This window comes from Rhineura floridana, chromosome 9 (genome assembly GCF_030035675.1).
Source record: "Rhineura floridana isolate rRhiFlo1 chromosome 9, rRhiFlo1.hap2, whole genome shotgun sequence".
NCBI classification, from domain to species: domain Eukaryota; kingdom Metazoa; phylum Chordata; class Lepidosauria; order Squamata; family Rhineuridae; genus Rhineura; species Rhineura floridana.
The window spans coordinates 9,610,283-9,632,906 of record NC_084488.1 but is presented as its reverse complement, the minus strand read 5'-3'; the positions used below and the strand labels follow the sequence as shown (position 1 = coordinate 9,632,906).

The 22,624-nt window shown below is 40.5% G+C and overlaps 1 protein-coding gene across 7 annotated transcripts in view; it reads right to left on the bottom strand.

Moving 5' to 3' along the window:
• SLIT2 (slit guidance ligand 2) overlaps positions 1-22,624 on the bottom strand; it is a 438,710-nt gene that overhangs the window by 138,455 nt on the left and 277,631 nt on the right. For all 7 annotated transcript variants that reach the window (XM_061583554.1, XM_061583552.1, XM_061583553.1 and 4 more), the window contains 2 exons: positions 17,888-18,051; positions 15,719-15,857 (listed from right to left, as the gene is read on the bottom strand). In XM_061583554.1, coding sequence (XP_061439538.1) covers positions 15,719-15,857; positions 17,888-18,051 — 303 coding nt within the window. The remainder of the gene's footprint in view (positions 1-15,718; positions 15,858-17,887; positions 18,052-22,624) is intronic.

Here is a 22,624-nt window from a genome sequence, read left to right as displayed (position 1 = left end):
TGACATTGTGCCCTGGAAATGCTGATGGCACTTCGCAACAATACATTTTGTAAAGATATTTCCATGAACAGAGAAAAATGATCTTGATTGAGAGTTACCATTAAGTCTCGCGAGCTACTAAGGGGATGGTGAAGGTTGCTTGAAACGTTTGCAAATGCAGTTAGGGGTCACAGTGGCCTCAAAAGCCAAATAGTACATTTTGTGCAATATAACAGGTATGATGGAGCAACCAGTTTTATTACGTCATAAGGAAAATTCTAACTGGGAAAAAGAAATCCAAAAATTCAGTTTGAAAAAGGAGTTTTGTAAACCTGTGGTGTACTATTGACCCCTGATGTCTTCTCCACAAGACCAGAGCCCTCAGTGTTCTCAACCCTCTCTTACGCCGGAGGACAGGGCTTAGAGCTGCTCTTAGATCCAAGAGCTCCAATTCCTCATCAGGTAGGACCAAAGACAGTGTCTCTCTTTGAGATTTCTTTCTGTTCCTCTCTTTGGTCTGTCCTTTCTTTTTCCTTCCTCCTCTTTTTTCTCTGTTGCTCATAAAGCAGAAACAATCCTTTCCATGCTTCTGTTTTTCCATCCCTACATTCCTGCTAGGATCTGGGCTAAGCCTCTGTAGACATGAAGAGTAACTAACAATTTAACCCTTTGGCCTCTGTGTGTGAATGCCTTTTTGGCTGTTTCAGGCATTCCAATAGTGGTAAAATTGGCCTCCAAAGCCACAATAATAGCAGTGCTGTCACAAAAGTTTTATGTTTTTTCATTGCTGTTGGGGTGCATTTGACCCCATCTGTTTTGATGAAAGGTTAAGCAAGATATGATTGTCTGAACAATCCCACTAACTGGCAAGAATAAGCAGAAGCCACCTGAAAGATGACAGTAATTATTTTTGAAAGAGGGTTGAGAAGATGAAAGTAGAATTAAAGGAAAAAATAGTCAGTAAAAATAATAAATAACCTCTATCCCAGACTGCCAACCGTTCCTTTCAATGGCAAATATACAGCATAAAAAATCCTTGTGTGGGTAAATTTTTTAATATCTTAAAGATAAGTTATTCATTACAATAGGATCTTCTAAATTATTCTCATATGAAAGGAGAAAAATGTTATGTGCTATTATATAAAAACATGGGGGAGGGGAAAAGATTGGTATTAATTAGACTTTGTCCATGTCATCATAAACAAATATATTTTAGCTTTAAGCTTTGTTGCTCTCTAATCTTCCTATCTACTGAATTTCATGGAGTAGAAATTTCTATCTATCATTGCATGAAAATTCTAATTAGATATAAAGAAATTTGCATTTTACTGATAAATATCACATTAAAAACTTTTCTGCATAATGCCTCAAATAAATCAGAAATTTGTAACACTTGAGTTAAAGGTATACTTAGGAGATAAGGCTTAGGGAAAACTGGTAGCTAAAGCTTAACTACAGAGCTAAACTACAAAATACTGTGATCATCTGTAATTGATTGAATACGTTTTCCAACTATGGCTTGAAAAAACCCATAGTTTGCCCGGTTTGGATATAACAATAATGTTTTGATCAAACCAGAAAGTGATGGGAGGAATCAGAATACATAAGTGGAAAAGCTGGAGGGTAACTCACAAGCCTGAAAGTCAGGCACAAATTGGCCAAAATGTGGCTGGCCATTTTATGTGTCAACCAAGTCTAGTCTAAACTCTCATTTACCAACATAATTGTTAGTTTGACATGTCAAAGGCTGTCCCCCTTGATCTCAGCACCCCAAGGGGGTTCTTTGCTTCTGAGAACAGTCCCAACTCCTTTGGGTCTCTGCTTCCCAGGCAAACTTTCCCTCCTTCAGGATTAGGTTTACGGTGGAAACTGCCACCACCCCTTTCTAGCTTCCTACTCTGAGGAAGGGGACATCAGAGCGCCAACTGAGTTCCTGGAGCAGACTTAGTTACAGCGTCTGCTCTAGGGCATTAATCCACACTAATCGACCATAGTCAGTAGTGTTCAGCGATCAAGGACAGGATTTTAGAATCATTAGCTGCAAGCAATACACACTATAAAAGGGCAGTTTATTTAAAAGAAAATAAAAGTATCTACAAAAGAGAGCAGCATTTGTTTCCTTAAAGCTAATCGACCTCATCTGGGCTACAAGAGATACATTGGAATAAAAAAAGTGAGAGATTCAGTACAGACAAAAGAACATAACAAAAGCATTCTAGCCTAAGATTTTCTACTCACAGTATAGTAGCCTGGTTCCCAATGGCTTTTACTGGAATCCTTAGATGAGTCAAGGTGGATGGTAATAGGGAACCACTAACTGAAGGATCATCCTTCATTTTTATGGAGTTTAGTGGTCAACAGGGAGAGGGGCCAATCAGCCATCCTAAGCGCCCCTTCCGTGACCACCTCCTTTAAAGATAAGGGGGGCTAGACAGTCCCCCCAGGGGTCCTGATCTGCAATACCCCCACTTCCTGACTTTTGATCTCAGGAAGCAGATAAGCGATAACAGATAAGGTTCAGTTGCATCTTCTTGACTTTTGCAAATTGCCTGTCTGGCATTGAGCCGCTGACCTTCCTCAGCAGGGTGTCCCAGGAATCCACAACGATCCCAGAATTCCCTCTGGTTGAACCATTTTAGCTAGAGTTAGCTATTCTTGACACGCACCCCTTTTGGGAAGATGGAATCTGCAAACATAGCTCACAATTCCATCTGGGTGAGACTCCTAGAATAGCTACAAAAGCAGTATCATGCATAACAACACAGTTACATAGCTGTTTACATACATGGGTACAAAACCATCAGTCATCAAAAGTAAAAGCACGGGACAGACCATCTGCAATAAGATTCTTTTTGCCCTGGATATGTTGAATGGAAAAATTAAAATCCTGCAAGGCTAAACTCCAACGTAAAAGTTTCTGATTAGAGTTCTTCATTCTGGAAAGCCAACAAAGGGGAGAATGATCTATCTGTAGTTGAAAGTGCCTTCCCAATAAATATGGGCGAAGCTTGTGCAGAGCCCATACTATGGCTAAACATTCTTTTTCAATAGTGGCTAAAACCCTGTCTCTTTGGAGTAGTTTCCTACTAAGGAAAGCAACAGGATGCAAATTACCCTCATGGGCTTGCATCAAGGCACAACCAATTCCAGATTCTGATGCATCTGTTTGGACTATGAATGGAGCATCAAAGTTAGGTGCTCTCAAGACAGGGTACTGAACCAACAAAGTTTTCAAAGTTTCAAAGGCTTTCTGACACTGGTCAAACCACTGAATTCTGTTAGGTTGACACTTTTTGCACAAGTCAGTTAAAGGAGCGGCCACAGTACTAAACTGAGGCACAAATTTCCTATAATATCCAGCCAGACCAAAGAATGCCTGGACCTGTTTCTTAGTCTGGGGCACAGGCCACTTCTGAATGGCTTCTGTCTTTGCATCCAGGGGTCTAACTTCTCCCCCACCTGCATGATGACCCAGATGACCTGGGCAAGGTCTTAGAACGGGTGGTCGCCAACCAGCTTCAGGTGCTCTTGGATGAAACCGATTATCTAGATCCGTTTCAATCCGGTTTTAGGCCCGGTTTTGGCACTGAAACAGCCTTGGTCGCCCTGTATGATGACCTATGTTGGGAGAGGGACAGAGGGAGTGTTACTCTGTTGATTCTCCTTGATCTCTCAGCTGCTTTTGATACCATCGACCATGGTATCCTTCTGGAGAGACTCACGGAGTTGGGAGTTGGAGGTACTGCTTGGCAGTGGATCTGCTCCTACTTGGTGGATCGTCTCCAGAGGGTAGGGCTTGGGGAGCATGGATCGATACCCTGGACTCTCCATTGTGGAGTCCCGCAGGGATCAGTCTTGTCCCCTATGCTTTTTAACATCTACATGAAGTCGCTGGGTGCGGTCATCAGGAGTTTGGGAGTGCGTTGTCACCAGTATGCTGATGACACGCAACTCTATTTCTCCTTTTCATCTTCTTCAGGTGAGGCTGTTAATGTGCTGAACCACTGCCTGGCCGCGATAATGGACTGGATGAGAGCTAATAAACTGAGGCTCAATCCTGACAAGACTGAGACACTGTTGGTGAGTGCCTTCTCTGACCAGATGGTGGATGTTCAACCTGTTCTAGATGGGGTTACACTCCCCCTGAAGGAACAGGTTCGTAGCTTGGGGGTTCTTTTCGATCCATTCCTGTCTCTCGAGGCGCAGGTGGCCTCGGTGGCACGGAATGTGTTCCATCACCTTCGGTTGGTAGCCCAGCTACGTCCCTATCTGGAAAGCGATGACCTCGCCTCAGTTGTGCATGCTCTGGTAACCTCTAGATTGGATTACTGCAATGCGCTCTATGTGGGGCTGCCTTTGAAGACAGTTCAGAAACTACAGCTGGTGCAGAACGCAGCTGCTAGATTGCTGACGAGGACTAGGCGGTCCGCACATATAACACCTGTTCTGGCTCGTTTGCACTGGCTGCCTATCTGTTTCCGGGCTAAATTGAAAGTGCTAGTTTTGACTTATAAAGCCTTACACAGCGCGGGACCACAATACCTAGCAGAACGCCTCTCCCGATATGAACCTACCCATTCACTACGTTCAACATCTAAGGCCCTCCTCCGAGTTCCGACTCACAGAGAAGCTCGGAGGGTCGTAACAAGATCTAGGGCCTTTTCAGTGGCTGCCCCCGAATTATGGAACAGTCTCCCCAATGAGGTTCGCCTGGTGCCTACACTTTTATCTTTTCGGCGCCAGGTGAAAACCTTTTTATTCTCCCAGGCATTTTAATCTATTTTTAAGCTTTTAACGTATATTAGGTTGTTTATTGTTTGGTATTTATGCTCTATTGTTTTGTGATTTTATTGTATTTTATCCTATGTTGTTCACCGCCCTGAGAGCCTTCGGGCTGTGGGCGGTATATAAATCGAATAAAATAAATAAATAAATAAAATAATAAATGACTTGCCCCAAGCCAAACTGGCATTTCTGAGCTTTGACGGTAAGCCCAGCATATTTAATTCTTTTAAACACAGTTGACAAGTGTCTGACATGAGAAACCCAGTCAGAGCTAAAGATTGCTATGTCATCTATATATGCACAAGCAAAATTACTTAACCCATTAAGCATTGTGTTAATTAGCCTCTGAAAGGCCATAGCCCTGCCCTTAACCCGAAAGGTAGCACTTTAAACTGGAACAAGCCCATGTGGGTCACAAAAGCAGATTTAAGAGCAGCATCCTGATCCAAGGGCACCTGCAAGTACCCCTTGGTCAGATCCAGAGTTGTAATAAATTTGGCACTTCTCAGCTGCTCGATCAGATGATCCATGCAAGACATAGATAGGGTAAGGATCATTCTGGGTAATGGAATTCAGCTTTCTGTAATCCACACAGAACCTGACCTCCCCCTCTTCCTTCTTCGAGACCAACACCATGGGTGAAGACCATGGGCTATTAGACGGTTCTATTACCCCCAGCTCCAGCATGGCTTGAATCTCTTGCTCTACCCTTGCTGCATGCTGTCCAGTAGCACAGTAGGGCTGAGATTGGATGTGTGGATGATCACCTGTATTAATAGAGAAAGTAGCAAGCTGGGTTCTGCCCGGTTTGCCAGAAAATGCCTCCTTAAATTCATGCAAGACTTGAAACAATGAGCCTGCAGTTCAGGGGTTAAAGACCTAGGGATAAGGGCTTGATCCACACACACACACCCCGCTCCTGACTCTCCATCAGTAAATCTACAAAGCCTTATCCTTCCTTTGCAGCATAGTTTAACATGAGATTACCCCTAGACTTGTATTGTTTCATTATATTTACATGATAAACACGTGGCTTCTTTGTGGAATGGGGATAAGCCAACAAGTAATTAGTGCTATTCAGCTTTTCATGGACAACCAAGGGACCCTCCCATTGTGAGGTTGATTTATTGCCTGGAACAGCCTTCAGGACAAATACCTCAGTTCCAACAGGAAAATGACGGACCTTGGTCTTAGCATCATATATGGCTTTTTGCCTTGAATGGGCTCCCCTTAAATTTTCTTGAGCCACCTCCCAGACACTCTTTAAAGTGTCCCTTAATCTCTGCAAATAAGCAGCCACAGGAACCGGAGAGGAACTTATATTACCCTCCCACTCAGCCTTCAACAAAATAAGGGCCCACGCACCTCCCTCCCAAAAGCAGAAAACTGGGGGTGTACCTGGTGCTCTCTTAATTTGCATCATTATATGCATGCATAACATAAGGAATGCCCATATCCCAACCTCCAGGGTGCCGCATGACATATGCCTTCAATAGCCTGGTAATGGTTTGATTCAGTCTTTCACAAAGTCCATTGGTTTGATGGCAGATTGCTACAGAAATCAGGTGATCCACTTCAGCCACTTCCCACAGCTTCTTGATCAATTTGGCCACAAACACTGGGCCTTGATCAGAGAGCAAAGTCTTTGGGAATCCTAGCTGAGAAAAAAATCCCAGCAAAGCTTTGGCTAGGTTACTGGCGGTGATGCTGGATAAAGGTATAGCTTCTCCATATCTGGTTGCGTAATCTATGAAAGTTAAGATGAATTTTTTGCCAGACTTAGATACTGGTAGAGGACCTATAATGTGCACCGCCACCCATTGAAAAGGCTCAGTCATAATTTGAAACACATGCAAGGGTACTTTTGGATGATCTCGAGAGTTCCCCATTGGTTGCCAGACATCACAGCTGGCACAGAACTCACAGAACGCCTTGGCAACCTGCGGCCAATACAGGAATCTTGTGATCCGGGCTAAAGTTTGTTTAATGCCCAAGTGCGAGCCAAAGAGAGATTCATGCGTCAGTTTCAGCACAGATGCTCTATATTCTATTAGCACAATTAACTGCCTCATTGATTTCCAACCTAGTGCATTCCCTTGAGGAACGAACTCTTGATATAACAATCAATTTGTCCAGAAAACCTGCAGCTTTCTTCTTTAGCCAAAGTCTCTGGAGCATTCTCTGCCATTTTTCGACATTCCTCCAGACTTGGGTCTGGAGTTATTAGAGAGTGCAACGTTGGTCCTTAACAATGTGTTATCTTCCTCCGCAGTAGAGGCATCAGCATAAGAATTCACAACCTCAGGGCCATCTCTCCCCCCTCCTTGGCTTCCCTGCTTTCAACAGGCGTTGCTATGGGGACTGGTTTATTGGGAGAGACGCCTTAAGGGATTAGCTCTTCCAATCCACATTCAGCTGACTGAGAGGTCCTGATCTGCAATCCCCCCTCTTCCTGACTTTTGATCTCAGGAAGCAGATAAGCAGTAACAGATAAGGTTCAGTTGCATCTTCTTGACTTTTGCAAATTGCCTGTCTGGCACTGAGCTGCTGACCTTCCTCAGTAGGGTGTCCCAGGGATCTACAAGGCTCCCAGAATTCCCTCTGGTTGAACCATTTTAGCTTGACCAGTTAGCTATTCCTGACATGACACATTTTAAAAATGTGTAAATTTGACTCCCACTACTCTTCAGGTACAGTGTCTGATTATTTAAAATAAGTTACATATTTTTGAAATCCACATTGGAACTTTTAAATGATTTTTGGATTAATGCAATGTAATTTTAGCTACAGCACCACTTCATCTAGAACTTCCCTCTATCACCTCCAGTATTCCAATTAAAGGAGGACCAACACTATTCTCTTTTGTGATTTCTGTTAGTTTTTAGAAGACTACGGCGGGCATGCTTTGACTAAAATTTGGGGGGGGAGTCAGGGGGTTGAAATCCACCTCAGGGTCACTCTTCACTGCAGAATTTACACAGCAGTTAATTTACAATGTAGTCTTTCTAGGATACTGTAGCCTAACACAGTAGCAAATAAAAAGTTCCTGGGGCAAAACAACACTCACTAAATCCATTGATATTTGGCTTTGGAGGACTTTTTTCTGGCCTAGCCAACACTAATTTATTGGGTTAAAAAGTGTCCCACACAGCTTTTCAAGCAGACCCCAACCTAGAAAAGTGTGCTATGTCAGTTTCTTAGTTTCTGTTTAAGAATTACTGTATTGAGGTTAAAAATGTCCATGTGGTTTTGCAAGCAACAACTGATGCAGGGAAACAGATTAAAGTGTTCTTCTTCTGACACAACACATATAACTTTGGGACATTCTACTACCCTAAGGCATATTGGGGGAGAAAACTACTCTTAAACTCTCTAGGTCCACTTTTTTTTTTAAGTTTTCCTAGATGAAGGTTAAAGGGCACCCTATTTCCCCACGCCAGAATCTGAGTACTGTTCACCTCTGTTAGAGTTGTGTGTTTAGTTAATTTTATCTTCTCTCTCCCCACACCTTCCTTTGAATGTTCTCTTTACAAAAGAACATAAGAAGAGCCTGCTGAATCAGACCAATGGCCCATCTAGTCCAGCATTCTGTTCTCACAGTGGCCAACCAGGAACTGCAAGTAGGAACTGAGTGCAACAGCAACTCTCCCCACTTGTGATTCCCAGCAACTGGTATGCAGAACCATACTGCCTCCAGCAACGGAGAGAGAACATAGTTATCATGGCTAGTAGCCATTGCTAGCCTTATCCTCCAAATAGTTGTCTAATCTTTTAAAGCCATCCAAGTTGGTGACCATCCTACATCTTATGGGAGTGAATTCCACAGTTTAACTACGTGCCGTGTGAGTAAGTCCTTTCTTCGTCCTGAATTTTCCAACATTCAGCTTTACTGGATAGCTCTGGGTTCTAGCATTATGAAAGACAAAGAACAAACTTCTCCCTCTCCACTTTCTCCACACTATGTACAATTTTATATAACTCTATCATGTCCCCTTCACGGGCCTTTTTTAATAAAGTAAAACCCCCAAATATTATAACTTTTCTTCATAGGAGAGTTGCTCCAACCCCGTGATCATTGTGGTTGCCCTTTTATGAAGCTTTTCAAGCTCTACAGTATCCCTTTTGAGGTGAGGCAATATAGTCATACACAGTATTGCAAATGTGGTCTCACCATATAACTGTATAACAGGATTATAGTAATGGTAGTTTTATTTTCAATACTTTTCTTAATGATCCCGCACATTGAATTTGCCTTTTTCACAGCTCTTGATGATCTTTCTGAGTTTCACTTGTTTATTTTGTTTAAATATTCCGCTGCTAAGTTTTTGTTTATGTTGACTTTCTTCACCTTGTGTTAATAATGATCTATTTAAGTACTTTATTGGCTTATTTGATGTGTTCATTTTAAATTGGTTTTCTTAGCTACCTTGAGGAACCATGGCCTAGAAGACAGAGTATAAATATTTTACAAAAGTTGAAAATAAGGAATACATACATTTGTAGTATGCATTCTAACTGAGTCACGGTGATCAACTTTTTATAAGGCTTCCATAGTAACACACTGGTGTAGATCTACCTAATTTCTGAGTTTCATTTTAATCAACCCACTCATTTTTGTTAGTAATTTCTCCTTTGTATGATCAAGCTGGACCTTTCAGCAATTTTCTCATCATCACTGAGACTAATAGCTCAGCTTTGCACAACTGCATAAACAACATGCAGTCAGGGCTCACAACAGCGTAGGAAGGACAAGCTGCTAACACTCAGAACCCTTAGCAAGCACTCTGCTTCAGGTTTCAAACCCAGCAGAAACCTCAACCTCACTCCTACAACTGGAAATACAAGGACAAGGCACCTCATTTAAGCAACGAAGAGGAGACCATTCTGCAAAGCATGAGTCCTGTACTTTCCACCACCTCTCTGCAGTGTGAAGAACCTGTATTGGGTAAATATTCCTCCTTCATTTGACAGACAGAATTAGTGTCTTTCACCCAGAGTAACCATGCACTCTGCAGAAAGAAAGGGGAGAGGAACACCTGGCCATGAACCCTCAAACATGTGTAAGTTCCCACTATGCATCGCTGAAGGCAACAGAGAGCACAACAAGCACTCTAGGTAAACACTAAGCACTCGAACTCCAGTTATTGGTACTACTGGCTAAAGACTCATTTATTTTGTCCTTTCAGGATCAGAGCCAAGCCAAGGAGCAGGGGCATAAAGTAACTATAGATGCAGATCCAGCACAACTTCCAACATGGTATGGTATAATATTGTCTTAATGAATATATTCTCTATCTGTAACACAGGCTAAAGAATTAGGTGTTGCTGCTGCTGACTATTAAGCATGTTCTCTCTCATCTCAGCAGAGGCAACCAGACAGCCCCCCCATAGGAGTGGAGGCAAGGATGTTTCCCACTCCCTGTGCAATGTAGACCATAAGGAAAACCCTGCAGGCATGGCCTGTGGGAATCCAGCTGTCACCCTGTGCGTTTTACACCCACTAATTCTTCCAGGGTTGATAGAAATTCCCATCCTACCTTTGGACCTTGTCTGTCTATCAGGGAAATGGATTGTTATTGGCAGGATGCTGCTGTGTGGGCTGCCAGGGAACTCAAACACCTGTCTGAGGTGAGGCACACAGCTTGTGGCTGCTGATGCCCTCTTCTCCACAGGACCATGGGATTTCTGCAGGTGCTATGGTGATGGCCCCCTGCCTGTCTAGATATTTATCAACTGTGTGTGCATAGAAGAGGTATATACTTGGTAGGATGATATCACAGGTCATTCCACCATTAGTATGTGTTGATTTGTCTCTTCTGTTCTGGGATTGGTTGGTAGTGGTGATGTTGCCATGGATGCTGCCAGAGTGTATTAGTTTGGTTTCTACTTAGCTATTGGAGATGCTCGTGGAGTAGCAGGATGATTGGATTGCCCTGTTTTGCTTTTTTATCATTCACAAAAAGAAATCAAACTTCCCTAACTTAGAAACAAATAAAAGCAATGTGATGAGTCTACTATAATTGCAGGTGGTGATTATACATGGCAATAAAAATGACAGCACATCTCAGCATATTTCCCATCTGCTGTTAGTATAAATGGCAAAAAAACAGATGTCAGAAAACGAAATAGTTCTTAGAGATGGAAATTCCTATAGCTCTTGAATCTTAAACATGACAAATACTAACACAAGTTCTTACAATGGCTAATATCTATCTTTTAACAAAGGAAGAGATACCATGTTCTGCATATGATTTGGGAAGTATTCAGGCTATTGTACAAAAGTATACCCTCCTCCCCAAAAATCTATTCCAAAGCATTTGTATCCACAAAATATTGCTTTTAATGTTAGTTACAAAATAATGGAATGACATTTCTACTTATACCCTCAATGTCTAGCACAAAAAAGATGTCTTTTTTGAAGTGCTGTTCCAAACTGTTCTATATAGTTGTCTGTTAAATAAATCTGGCTGACAGACTAGTCAATGTCTATGTTAACAAACCTGTAAACATTGCCCTATACTTTGACTAGTTTTTAATATCTACACAAAATGTTCTATCAAACACCGCCTCAGGAGACTGGTTGTTAAATGACACAAATGCCTCCAGTTGTATTTTATCAATAAAAGTGACAAACACTGCCATTATAGACTCTATAATACAGAGTAACACAACAATGAATCATCTTTATTCAGAATAAATGTTTGTTTCAACAAGAAAGACATAGGTCATCTTCTGCCATGTAGGCAGTGAATTTCTGTTACATCTTTCAATGCTTCCGTTTTGCATACCTATGTTAGGAACCATAAAGAAAGGGCAGCCTGCACCATGAATCAATTAAACTTTGCTGAGAAACTAACTAGAAATCAAGAATGAAAAGGGAAAAAATAAGGGAACACCTCATGCAAAAATGAAGGCTTCACTGTCGCCATTCTCTGAAGAGAACTAAGTAGATACCTGAGTGTTCCACCAAGTGTACATTCACTTGGGAGTTGCAGTAAAACATTGTAGGAAGGAGCTAGCCCTTATTCTCAGGAGCATAAGATCAGCATAAAAAGCTATTAAACTAAAGATAGAAGCATAAGTATACTTATGAACTGTGATGACATTCAATACTTGAAAATTTTATACATGTCAAAAAAAGCGAGTACACAGTGAACAGCATCACAAAAGGTACTCTCCCCCCAAGGTGATGGAATCGAGTGAGGCACAAGGGGCTGCTGGGGGGAGAAGATACTGCTCCCCCATTGATGGAATTATTATTCTGCTGGTGGTGACCGTGAGCAGGGTCAGAGTGGGGAAAGAGGCATTAAAACTGTCTCCCATGTGCCACAGATTACAATAATGGCTCTTCCTTTGCAAGCTGGAAATGATTATAACATTCAAATAGGATTCTTTCACACACCTCAAATATACAAATGTTTTTGCAGAATGTCAATAATTGTCCAACACAACAACTGTTTCGTATAATTTGGAAATGTATAGGATTGCATTGCTTCTGATCCAACCTATAAATAAGGTTAGATAGAAAGAACTGTGAGCAATAGTACAATAGCTGCTAGCTTTTGTTCTCCAAATGCTAAGAATTCACACAGTACTAAAACTGGTAAGTTCTACAGCAGTTCTCATGCATCTGCTTCTGCACAAGGCTGGTTGCATAAACTATTTAACAAACGCAACATGTTTGGTGGTTTACTGTGTGTTTGGTGTTACTCACATCTCCTTTAAATTTGCATGTTCACTTGATATTACCAGTAAGCAGAAGCTATCACAAAGTTTCCCCCCTGTAAATCTGTACTAACTCAATCTGGTGATAAAAAATGGAGAAAAAAAGTCTCTACTCTGTTTCTCTAGTGGTTGCAGACGCTTTGCTCTGATGTTTTTCGGTGGGTGTGTCAATCATTCCCCTCTCCATGCACACTATCTCCTCCTCCCTTCTTTCATTTTGTTTGCTGTGGACTGACAAGCAACTTCTGGTTGCTCTCTTCTGTTCTGCTGGCCTTTTTTATGTTGCTACACATCATGAGACGACATGATTCACTAGAAAAGACAATAATGCTGGGAAAAATAGAAGGGAGTAGAAAAAGAGGAAGGCCAAACAAGAGATGGATTGATTCCATCAAAGAAGCCACAGACCTGAACTTACAAGATCTGAACAGGGCAGTTCATGACAGATGCTCTTGGAGGTCACTGATTCATAGGGTCACCATAAGTCGTAATCGACTTGAAGGCACATAACAAAACAAAAACAAACAGTGCCTTTATTTTATTTCCCCCCTAACTTATGTGCAAAAGCATAACACTGCTTAAACAAATATTTGTATTTCAGCTGTATTCTATCAACCATTGGCAGAGAAAACAGAGATATGCGTACCTAATGCAGCGGGTAGAACAGACTGAGCATGCTCGGTCACCTAGCAACCATGGGAGTGGAAATGCATAATTAGAAGGCAGGGCCACAAGGAAATAGCAAGACTAATCCTTTTCAGAGGAATGCCTACTTGGGTGAATGGGAAAAACCAATCAACAGCTAATATTGAACAAGAACTGTGGACAATACAAATGAATAATGAAGGTAAAAGCAGTGTATTTGCTACAAATAAATTCTCTCATGTAGAGATGACCCCTTAATTTCACTTATCTTATAACATACTCTAGTGTAAGGTGTAAACCAGCCTTTCTGTAAGCAGCGGGACACCTTAGGACCCAATTCAATATTTCAGACAGTTCTGTACACGGTACTGTTGTGGTGGTATCATTCCACTCAGTGACACCCACCCGACTAGAGATGTAAGGGAAGAACAGCCAGAAAACAAAACTGCTTAAGCAGTTAACAGACACTTCCTCGCTCTTTCAAGATTTCTCCGTCCCTTCTAAGTCTGCTTGGCAACAGGCTTCCCTGCCTGCCTCCTTGCTAATAAGCTCTCCCTCGCCAGTCTGGTTGCCTAGCTCTGCAGCATCCTTGAAAGTGGGGAGAGGGAATTAGGGGACCACATGTCATTTTATAAATATCTAATGAGAGATACATGTTAAACATATACCTCTACTCTAGCAAGCTATTACAGTGTAATTACAGGTGCAATTGCAGACCTAAAATCTTCTCCAAATCACCACCCATTGACTTCCTACCGAACTCTGTTTTTTCATCCACCCCCTTTTCTATCCTAAGGACCCTAAGTTATTGCAAACACCTATTCTTGTGTCTTTATTGAAATAGTGCTCACTAGTGGAAAGGGCTTTTGTTTGGAAAGCTTGGGAGGAAAAGGTTTATAAAGAAAAGCTTCTGAACCCAGCCAACAACAAGTGGCAGTGTGGTAATCACTTGTCATCGTGCACCTGCTGGAAAATGCTTTTGTATTCATAGAGGAATGGAGACAACAAACCACCTATCATTTCTTTACAATCTGTGACAAGGATCCTAGCTTCTTTAATAAACCATGGTTAGAGCAAACTATGGCTTAGCGTACTGTCCAACAGAGATAGGAATAACTTTATCAACATTCAGAATGGCACATGGCAGTGTGATTACATGACTTTTGTAAGCAGTAAGGAAGGCAGTGCCTCCCAGAATGTTCTTATCCATGGTAATTACATTTGAGCAACTTACACTAAAAACATTAGATATGAAAAATGAGTCTCTGGCATTTCAGTTCTAGTTGCCAGAATTACATCATCACCACTATCAATCAATATTCCTCAGGTGGCTTACAAACAAGACAATATTAAAAATACAATATACAGTAATTAAAACAAAGAAACAATAAAAGGCAATGGAACACTTTTCTTGCAACAGAAAAAGCATGAGCAGTTTACAGCTCAGATTAAAATCACACTAAACCACAACTGCCCAAGATTGTTTTTCAAGCACAATTAAAAAGCCTGGGTGAATAAAAAAAGTCATCATCTGGCACCAAAAAGACCATAGAGAAGGCACAAGGTAAACCTATCTGGGGAAGCTTTTCCATTGTTAGGATGCCACCACCAAAGAGACCCTTTCCTTGGAAGCCACGCAAACCCTTGGTGGGTGGACTTTGGAGATGTGCAAGTTTTTCAGCATGCGCAGCTTGAACATCTCCTAGATGCAGAAGATATGAGGGCAATATTTCAGATGGGACACTATTTAATTTTCCAACACAATGCCAAATCTTAGTCTGTACAAACAAAGCAACCCAAACAAACAGTCTTGCTCATGTTTGGACTTGGCAAGTCTCAAGGAAAGGCCATATCATGATTGTGGATCAGGCACAACAAACACATTTCTATCATGTGCAGTTGGTAGTATAGGTAAAAACTCTATTCTAGCTAATCTTAGAAATCTTAATGGGATATTGGAGAAGGCTGCAGTTTGAAAAACATATTTGGAGTGAAACTAATGGGAACTGTTTCAAAGTAAGGCATTTAGGAGTCAGCAGAAGACTTGGAGCAGTGTGTTACTTTTGCTAAAAAGAACAAGTTAGCTTAGGTTGATTTGCTCCTGGAAATTCAAGGAGCCAACAAGCTTCCAGAAACTCTATAGATATTTTCATTCACTGTGCTTTAGTACCTAGTTAACTGGCTAAGGCCACCAAGATAATGGTTTCCAGGCATTCACTTTCAGCACATAAACCTGAACTTACGGAGCACCCAAGGTTAGATGGGAGGGAGCTTTTAAATTTTTTTGTATATGCTTATTTTAAATTATAGCCCTTTTCATGCTTTTTGGATGGATTACATATTCAAAAATATCCATACAGACATATCCATTTGAATTCATTTTGTTAGAGAAATATAATTGTGCAAATACAAAAGCAAATACAAGGTTATATGAAACATTAATATAGCAAATTATGTGACTATAAAGTTATATTACATTTCTGTATGCTCCACTTTAGTCCTGTATGAACTTGTGACGACAAAAATAAAAACAATTGGAAACTAAATACAATATATAAAAGTAGGGGGAAATCGCATTACGTACATTTCTGTAATGGTTTCTGGCAGATTAGTTGGAATCTCAGTAAGGCCTTTCCCTCGACAATCCACAATGTTGTTACTACAGGTACATGCAGTTGGACAGTGCAAGACGCTGCAGGAGGGAGCCATAAAAGACTGATGACCTGGAAACAGTAACAGATGGCTACTTCTAAAACTGCAAGATTGCTATTAATGAAATGGCTTATTCTCACTACGCAGACTGCAAAAAGCCATGCTTTTTCTAACATTCCCCAATCTGACCCCTGAATAGAAATGCCAAAATGCCTTAATATAAAATACACAGGCGTAGCTACTTTGAAGACTTTCACATATTGTGTGACTGAAACCTGGATCAAGACAGAGCTCTTCTTAAAGGAACTCATATTCCAACCTATCAATCCCTTCAGTAATAACATACAGCTTTTATAAGGAATTTTTTTCATCTTTGATGGCTGACTTGTAAGAAAGCAAATAATTTATAATTGCCAATGTGCAGTCTTTAACATACCAATTCATTTTTCAGTAGTAGTTCAAACAAGCAAAATAAATTAAATAAATTACTTCTTTCAACTGAAAACATTTACTGCTTGCTCTACAGCTGGGGTGGCTAACCTTTTTGGGGCTGATCCTTCAGGGTCAACTCCCCAAGGGTCACATGTTAAGGTGGGAGTGGCCAGTTGTTTACTTTGTAAACAAAGGACACACAGGGATATTGGGCAGTGGGTATCACAACAATCTTTGGGCATCACAGAATCATAGCAGGGGACCTACAGGAATGGTCAGTAAAAAAGGTAAATTATTATTTTTAATTATTTTTTTTAAAGGGTTGCCGGGCTTGAGGGCCACAAAAAGCCCCCTTTTGGTATCAGACAATCACAGTGGGGGATCTATGGGGATGGTAAATAAAAAGAATTAAGAATTGGAGGGGACACAAAACCTTTTGGTATAATGGCATCACAGTGGTGACTTACACAGTCAGTAAAACAAAATGTTTTAATTTTTTAAATGACACATTTTTAAATGGAGGGCTAGGAGAAACCTCTTGGGGACCATATAAAGAGTACCGGCCAATTGCTAGCCAACCTGCCTTATAGAATGAATAGGATCACCAGCTACCATTTTCAAGAATACTGAATTCTCTCATTATTCTTTAAATACTTCTTGAGAAAATTTATGCACCTCTGAGGACCTCTCATTTCCATGGAGCTTTTGTGAGTAAAAGAGAAAATGGGCAGGTACTCCTGTTCTATACATTTTGAGGAAGTGTTATGAATCAATGCTTACTAAAAGTTTAATTTGATATAAACAGATGGTTTTTATTTAAATGAACTTGCCTTCTTCCTCATCTAGGGGATATGAACAGAGAAAAATAGAGATAAGTGTTAGTAATATATCATTAGATATTCTATTATTATGTCATTACAAGCAATCAAAAAAGCCACAGACATGGTAAAATGTACAAGATGAATTCCATTTTCCACCCCAGTGGGTTTTATTTTCACAAGAGGTTATAAAGCCACAGAAAATGCTGGCGCAAGAGGATAAACTAAGTGTGAAGTTTAAAAATGATACTTATGTTACATTTTTAAAACACTGGATTTAATATCCTGTGCCCATGCTTTTTCATAGCCCTCACCCTCAAAGATCACACACACACATATAATTATTAGCTATGACACTAGATGTGTGACATTAGACACTCTAGGCTCAATCTAACTGCAGTATAGATGCAACTGTCATGTGAATGATTCCCATACGGCTCAACAGAGCCCTGTTTTAATCCCTCCCACACCTATGTACATGCAGGCTGCAACGGTTAATAGGGGAAATGGGAGCCCTTTTTGTACCTCCAATATCCCCAACCAGCCCTCCCTCTTGCTCCAGTACAAGGCATTAATGTTTTGAGAGTGTGAAAATTGCTTCAGCCACAAGGGGATGACTAGATGAGGACATGGGTGGTGAATGCAAGCCTCCCATTCTCCCAATAACAAGTTAAGCTGCCCGCATCTACATAGCCAGGTAGTATTGAGACATATGCAACTTGACTACGAATAGATTGAACATGCTATGGTTTGTGCACTGATAGCAAATATTGTGTTACACATACCTTCTTTCAGGCTGTTTTATCATACATTATATTAGGGTGCCGCTGTGATAATATTGATACTCTTACCACTACAGACGAATTCTCGTTTCTGAACTTCTGCTACGTTGTGGCCCCTTAAGTGGGAGGGGCCCATACACTGAGTATATAGGCCAACCCGAGGTCGCTGACGTAGCCAATCAGATAACCAAGCCAGATGGCAATCACAGTACAGGTTGTTGGAGTGTAGTCGGCTGAATGAAACAAAAAAAAAACCCAAGAAAATACAGAAGTCAATACATTCCAATGAGTACAAAGCAAATGATGAAATATTATTATAGCCTATAGCTGCAATGCTATGCACTTAGATCCAGATGACCTGTCTGTTCAGCATTCATCCTGATTCGTGTACTCAAGTTTGCGGGAAGATTATAACATGTAGGCTTATTACTGAGCGTTCATTCTGATTTGTTTGCTGGGAGGTTATATGATGTCATGTTAAGCAACCGTTAACCCACACTTTCCAAGCAATTTCCCATCACTTTGTTTGCCATAAATGTCTATTTGAGGGGGAAGGAAAGCAGCTTTTCTGTGCAAGAACAGCCACCCCACGTTAATTTTATAATCTTAAATTACCAGTACGTGATGGAATCCTTCATGCACATTGACAACAGTCTGGAAGTACCTTTAGTTGGGAGTAAATCCCATTGAATTATTTCTAAGGAAACATGCATAAGATCTTGGATATTACTATTAAGAAGTTCTCAAGAAAGAATCAATGTTTTATATTTTTTTATTGGCAGCTAAAAAATAAGTAGCCCAAACTACTTAAATGTTAATAAATAAGTTTTACATTTTGTCTAATTAGTGCCATCAAAAACTAGGCTTGCTTACACAAAATTTGTTTTCTTCTCCACTTAATGAAAAATACAAAATATACAAGAATTTCTAAGGGAAAAAATGACTCCTTTAGCTTGGATCTATACTAAAGTACAGGCTTGTGTGAGACACAACCAAAGCACCGGCAAGGAGATGGAAAATAATAATAGAAGATTTATATGTTAAAAGGGATTGTTCCTACATATCAGATTTCAATGACAGTCCCATAACTGCATCAATTAATTAGTCAATAGCTAGAGGCACAAGAATCACCACTATAACCATTAGTTTTCAAGAAAATGTACTTAATGTACTTTAAAGTTTAATTGGAAAGTAGAGGGGAAATACTTCCCACTACTGGCTGACATGATTAGGACATCACTAGTTTATTTCTCCAGCTACTGAGGCGTCTGCTACTGAGCTGGGATTTCATTCTCTTTCTCTCTTCTCTCCTTTGACTGATAGATCTACTATCACCTTGCAGCCTCCAAAGTCTTGTAAGGCTTTTAAGGTGATAAAATCTCAGTCTTTAGCTGAGAGGAATATGGGCACTGTTCCTACAGCTCTAGATGACCTGGGTTCTCACTGTCTCTCCCGCCCTTCTTGACAGATGTTAATATTTTGATGTCTGCAAAATCTGGCTTTTAAGAATGCTGCAGCCTTTAGGTCTATAGAAGATTGGAGGAGGGCACAGAGAAACTCTTCCCTACATATCCTAGGATTACATGGTGGAGGCGTGAGTGGCTTGTGGGTAGCAGGACAGGAAAATAGCCACCAAAGAGGATGGATTGTTGGAGTGACTGAAAGGAGAATCTGTGGAAGGAGTGTAGCCTGATGTGTCAATTTAGGGTGTAGTTAGTTTTACCAGATTACCAAAAAAGTTCCCCACTACCTCCCTTTCTAGCAGATCCCTCTCCCTGTTCAAAAGCAATCCTTCTGTAGTGATCTCAACTTCGACGTATTTCCTGTACAATAAGACTACCCATTGATTAGATAACTGATGTTGCATGCTAAAACCTGAGATTTAGGAACAATCTTTATTGAAGATATAAGTATCTTGAGTTATTATTAGTCACCATACCAACTGTTTGCAGAAATCCTTTTGTAGCACCTATCCATTTTCTGCTGAATAAGAAAATTTTCTCTTACATCTCTTTTGGTTTAATCACAAAAGAGGAAATTAGTTGCTGTGACTTATAGAGACCCATACTCACAGAGCTTGGAAAAGTTACTTTTTTGAACTACAGCTCCCATCAGTCCAATCCAGTGGCCATGCTGGCTGGGGCTGATGGGAGTTGTAGTTCAAAAAAGTAACTTTTCCGAGCTCTGCATACTCAAATCAATGCTTACAATTAAGATACCAAATGGTTGTGAGTGAAGGTATTAAGAAACCCAGCTGTTTCTTGGCAAGGCAGCAACAAGACACATCACGCTCTGGCAAGCAGCTGAAAGCACTCCTGGGCACCTGCACCAAGTGAGGTGAGGAGGCACTTGCTGCCCATCAGATTCTGAGCTTTCATTTTTTTAAATGAGAGAGCTATTCGCTATGGGCGGTTTAAAAATGAAATAAATAAATAAATAAATAAATAAATAAAAAACAAGACTCTAGTTCTTGTAGAACCTGAGATAAGAGACAAAATGGGAAGGCATGGTGCTGTGCTGCTCATTTGTTTTGTCAGAAACCAGCCTGTTCCCACCTTTCTGGGTTTTTAGCTAATGAATGAAGTTATACCAATAACTGGCATTTAAGAAAGTAGAAAAAAGGAAGCCTAGAGTGACACACTCATCCTGTGGAGAAGGAACTTTGTTTATTTTTAAACCTTTTATTTTGTTCTTCCCTGGTGGTGAAGCGATTGCTGCTCTATTGTGTCTACCAAAAACAAAGGTAACAGCAAAGACTGTTCATGATCTTTCTAATTCAGGTTAAAACTGTAGGGTGTTTTTTTCTGAGTTGGTAGACATTTAAAAAATTGCCCCATCAGTGCCAATGCAGATAAAATCCATCATTATTACATCTATATTGCAGGAAGCAGGGCAAAGCTGTGGCTGAGCGTGGGTTACACCAGTCCTGCAAAGTAGTCTAGTATTGTTACACTTATTTTGCAGGGGTAGTTAGAATAGCTTACAAAAACCCTTTTTATCCTGGTATAAATGAAGTAGTGGGCTGTGAAGCTGATTGTAGCAGTAGCACAATCAATTAAGGGCTGGAGGGAGAAAAAAAGAGCCAGGGAAAGATTTGAGGTTTTCAGCTGTGGGTGGAAAGTTGTTGTCTTGATGCAAGGTCTATGCACAGATTACACTTGTCAGGTAAAAAAAGAAGACTGGGTTCCTGAATCTTTAAGCATTATGAAGAAGACTAAATTTCAGCAGGTGTAGCTTGCATGATAAACTACACTTGTTGAAATTTCCTCTTCTACCGTTAGTAAAGGTGCAGGGTCCTTCTTTTTCTCCTGGCCACCTTACTGTACATGGTCAGCAGGTATACTAATTGAGAAACAACAGAATAGAAGTTTCTCAGAGGCCAGAACTATCCAGGCCTCACTACTGCTCTGTCATCGTGTTACACAAAAATGGTAGGTCAGTTGTCTGATGTTAGAAGTATAGGGATCTGCCTTATACCAAGTTTACCACTGATCCACTATGGCCCAAGCTAATTGGCAGAGACTCTCCAGGGTTTCAGTCAGGAAACATTCCCAGCCCCACTTGGAGATGCCAAGGATTGAATGAGAACTTTCGGCACAACAAAGAATTTGAATCAGGAAAATGGCATACAGGGGGAAAAGTTAAAGCTCCTCTTTTTCAGTGCCACATCCCTATTATGGATCCATTAAAAAAACTACAGCAAACCCACTCACAGATCTCCAAATGTCTTTTCTAGTTTGCCCTTAGTTACACACACAGTTCCATCATTTTGCCAGGTCACAGGGAGGATCTGACTTGAAGTTACAGGGTTTCAGCCCTTTCTCAGGCAGAGAAGACAAAGCCAAGGGGATTGATTACTTTCTGTTTTGCTTGATAGTTTTTGCTGTTAGGAGAAGCTGCTGCAGCCACAACTATCACAACTTTGATGAGGCAACAGCTTCTTCTCAAATTCTGGGTCATGCTTTATGAAGCTTGGTTCTTGGCATAGGGAAGAGAGGGTTTGGCGGATGCTTTTCATCACTTGTTTGCACTGTGAGAACATGAGGATAAACATCTTGGTCTTAGCCCTAATTTTCTCAGTAATTAAATGCATCTAAAGTGAGCATCAGACAATGCCCTAACATTTCAAGCATTGTTTTTATTTTAATCAACATTAACTAGAATTTGTTCAGTTATTTTTCTTAATAGCCTTAAGCATATTTTACATGTAAGATTCATGCTTAAAAATGGAGATCTTCAAGCAAATGCTATCACAACCTTAATTATAGCACTATTGGAACATGCATTTTTTATATTAAAAAGAATCTGGAAGAGCCATTTTAATTAAGGCCTGCCAGCATCACAGCAATAAAAGTGTAAAGATTTCACACTTATCATATCTGACAGCCAGTCACAGACTCTACTGTGATCTTAAATGAAGCATTACCTGTTCCCCAAAACATCTCTCCAACTTTGTTCCATATAAGCTATTTTAAATACATTTTGACTATTTCCAATTTTAATCTATCACAAGCTCCACTGTTTTCTTCACATGGTACTATCAGCTTCTGGTCACAAGAAAACAGTCAAAGAAGTCTGGTTCTTTAAACATTTTATTGGCCTAAATGTCTTGAATAGCTAGAGATGAACCTAACGATCCTCCACAAGATAGGTATACTATCTATAGGTTAAAAAAAAATTGTGGCACGACCGCATGTCTGGCATTTCTGATCTTTTATGGGGTGCGATTTGCCATTCATATGCATAACCTCCAAAGATTACATTTTTTTCCCCTGAAGGCACATTATGGCGCAATTGCCCTCCTAT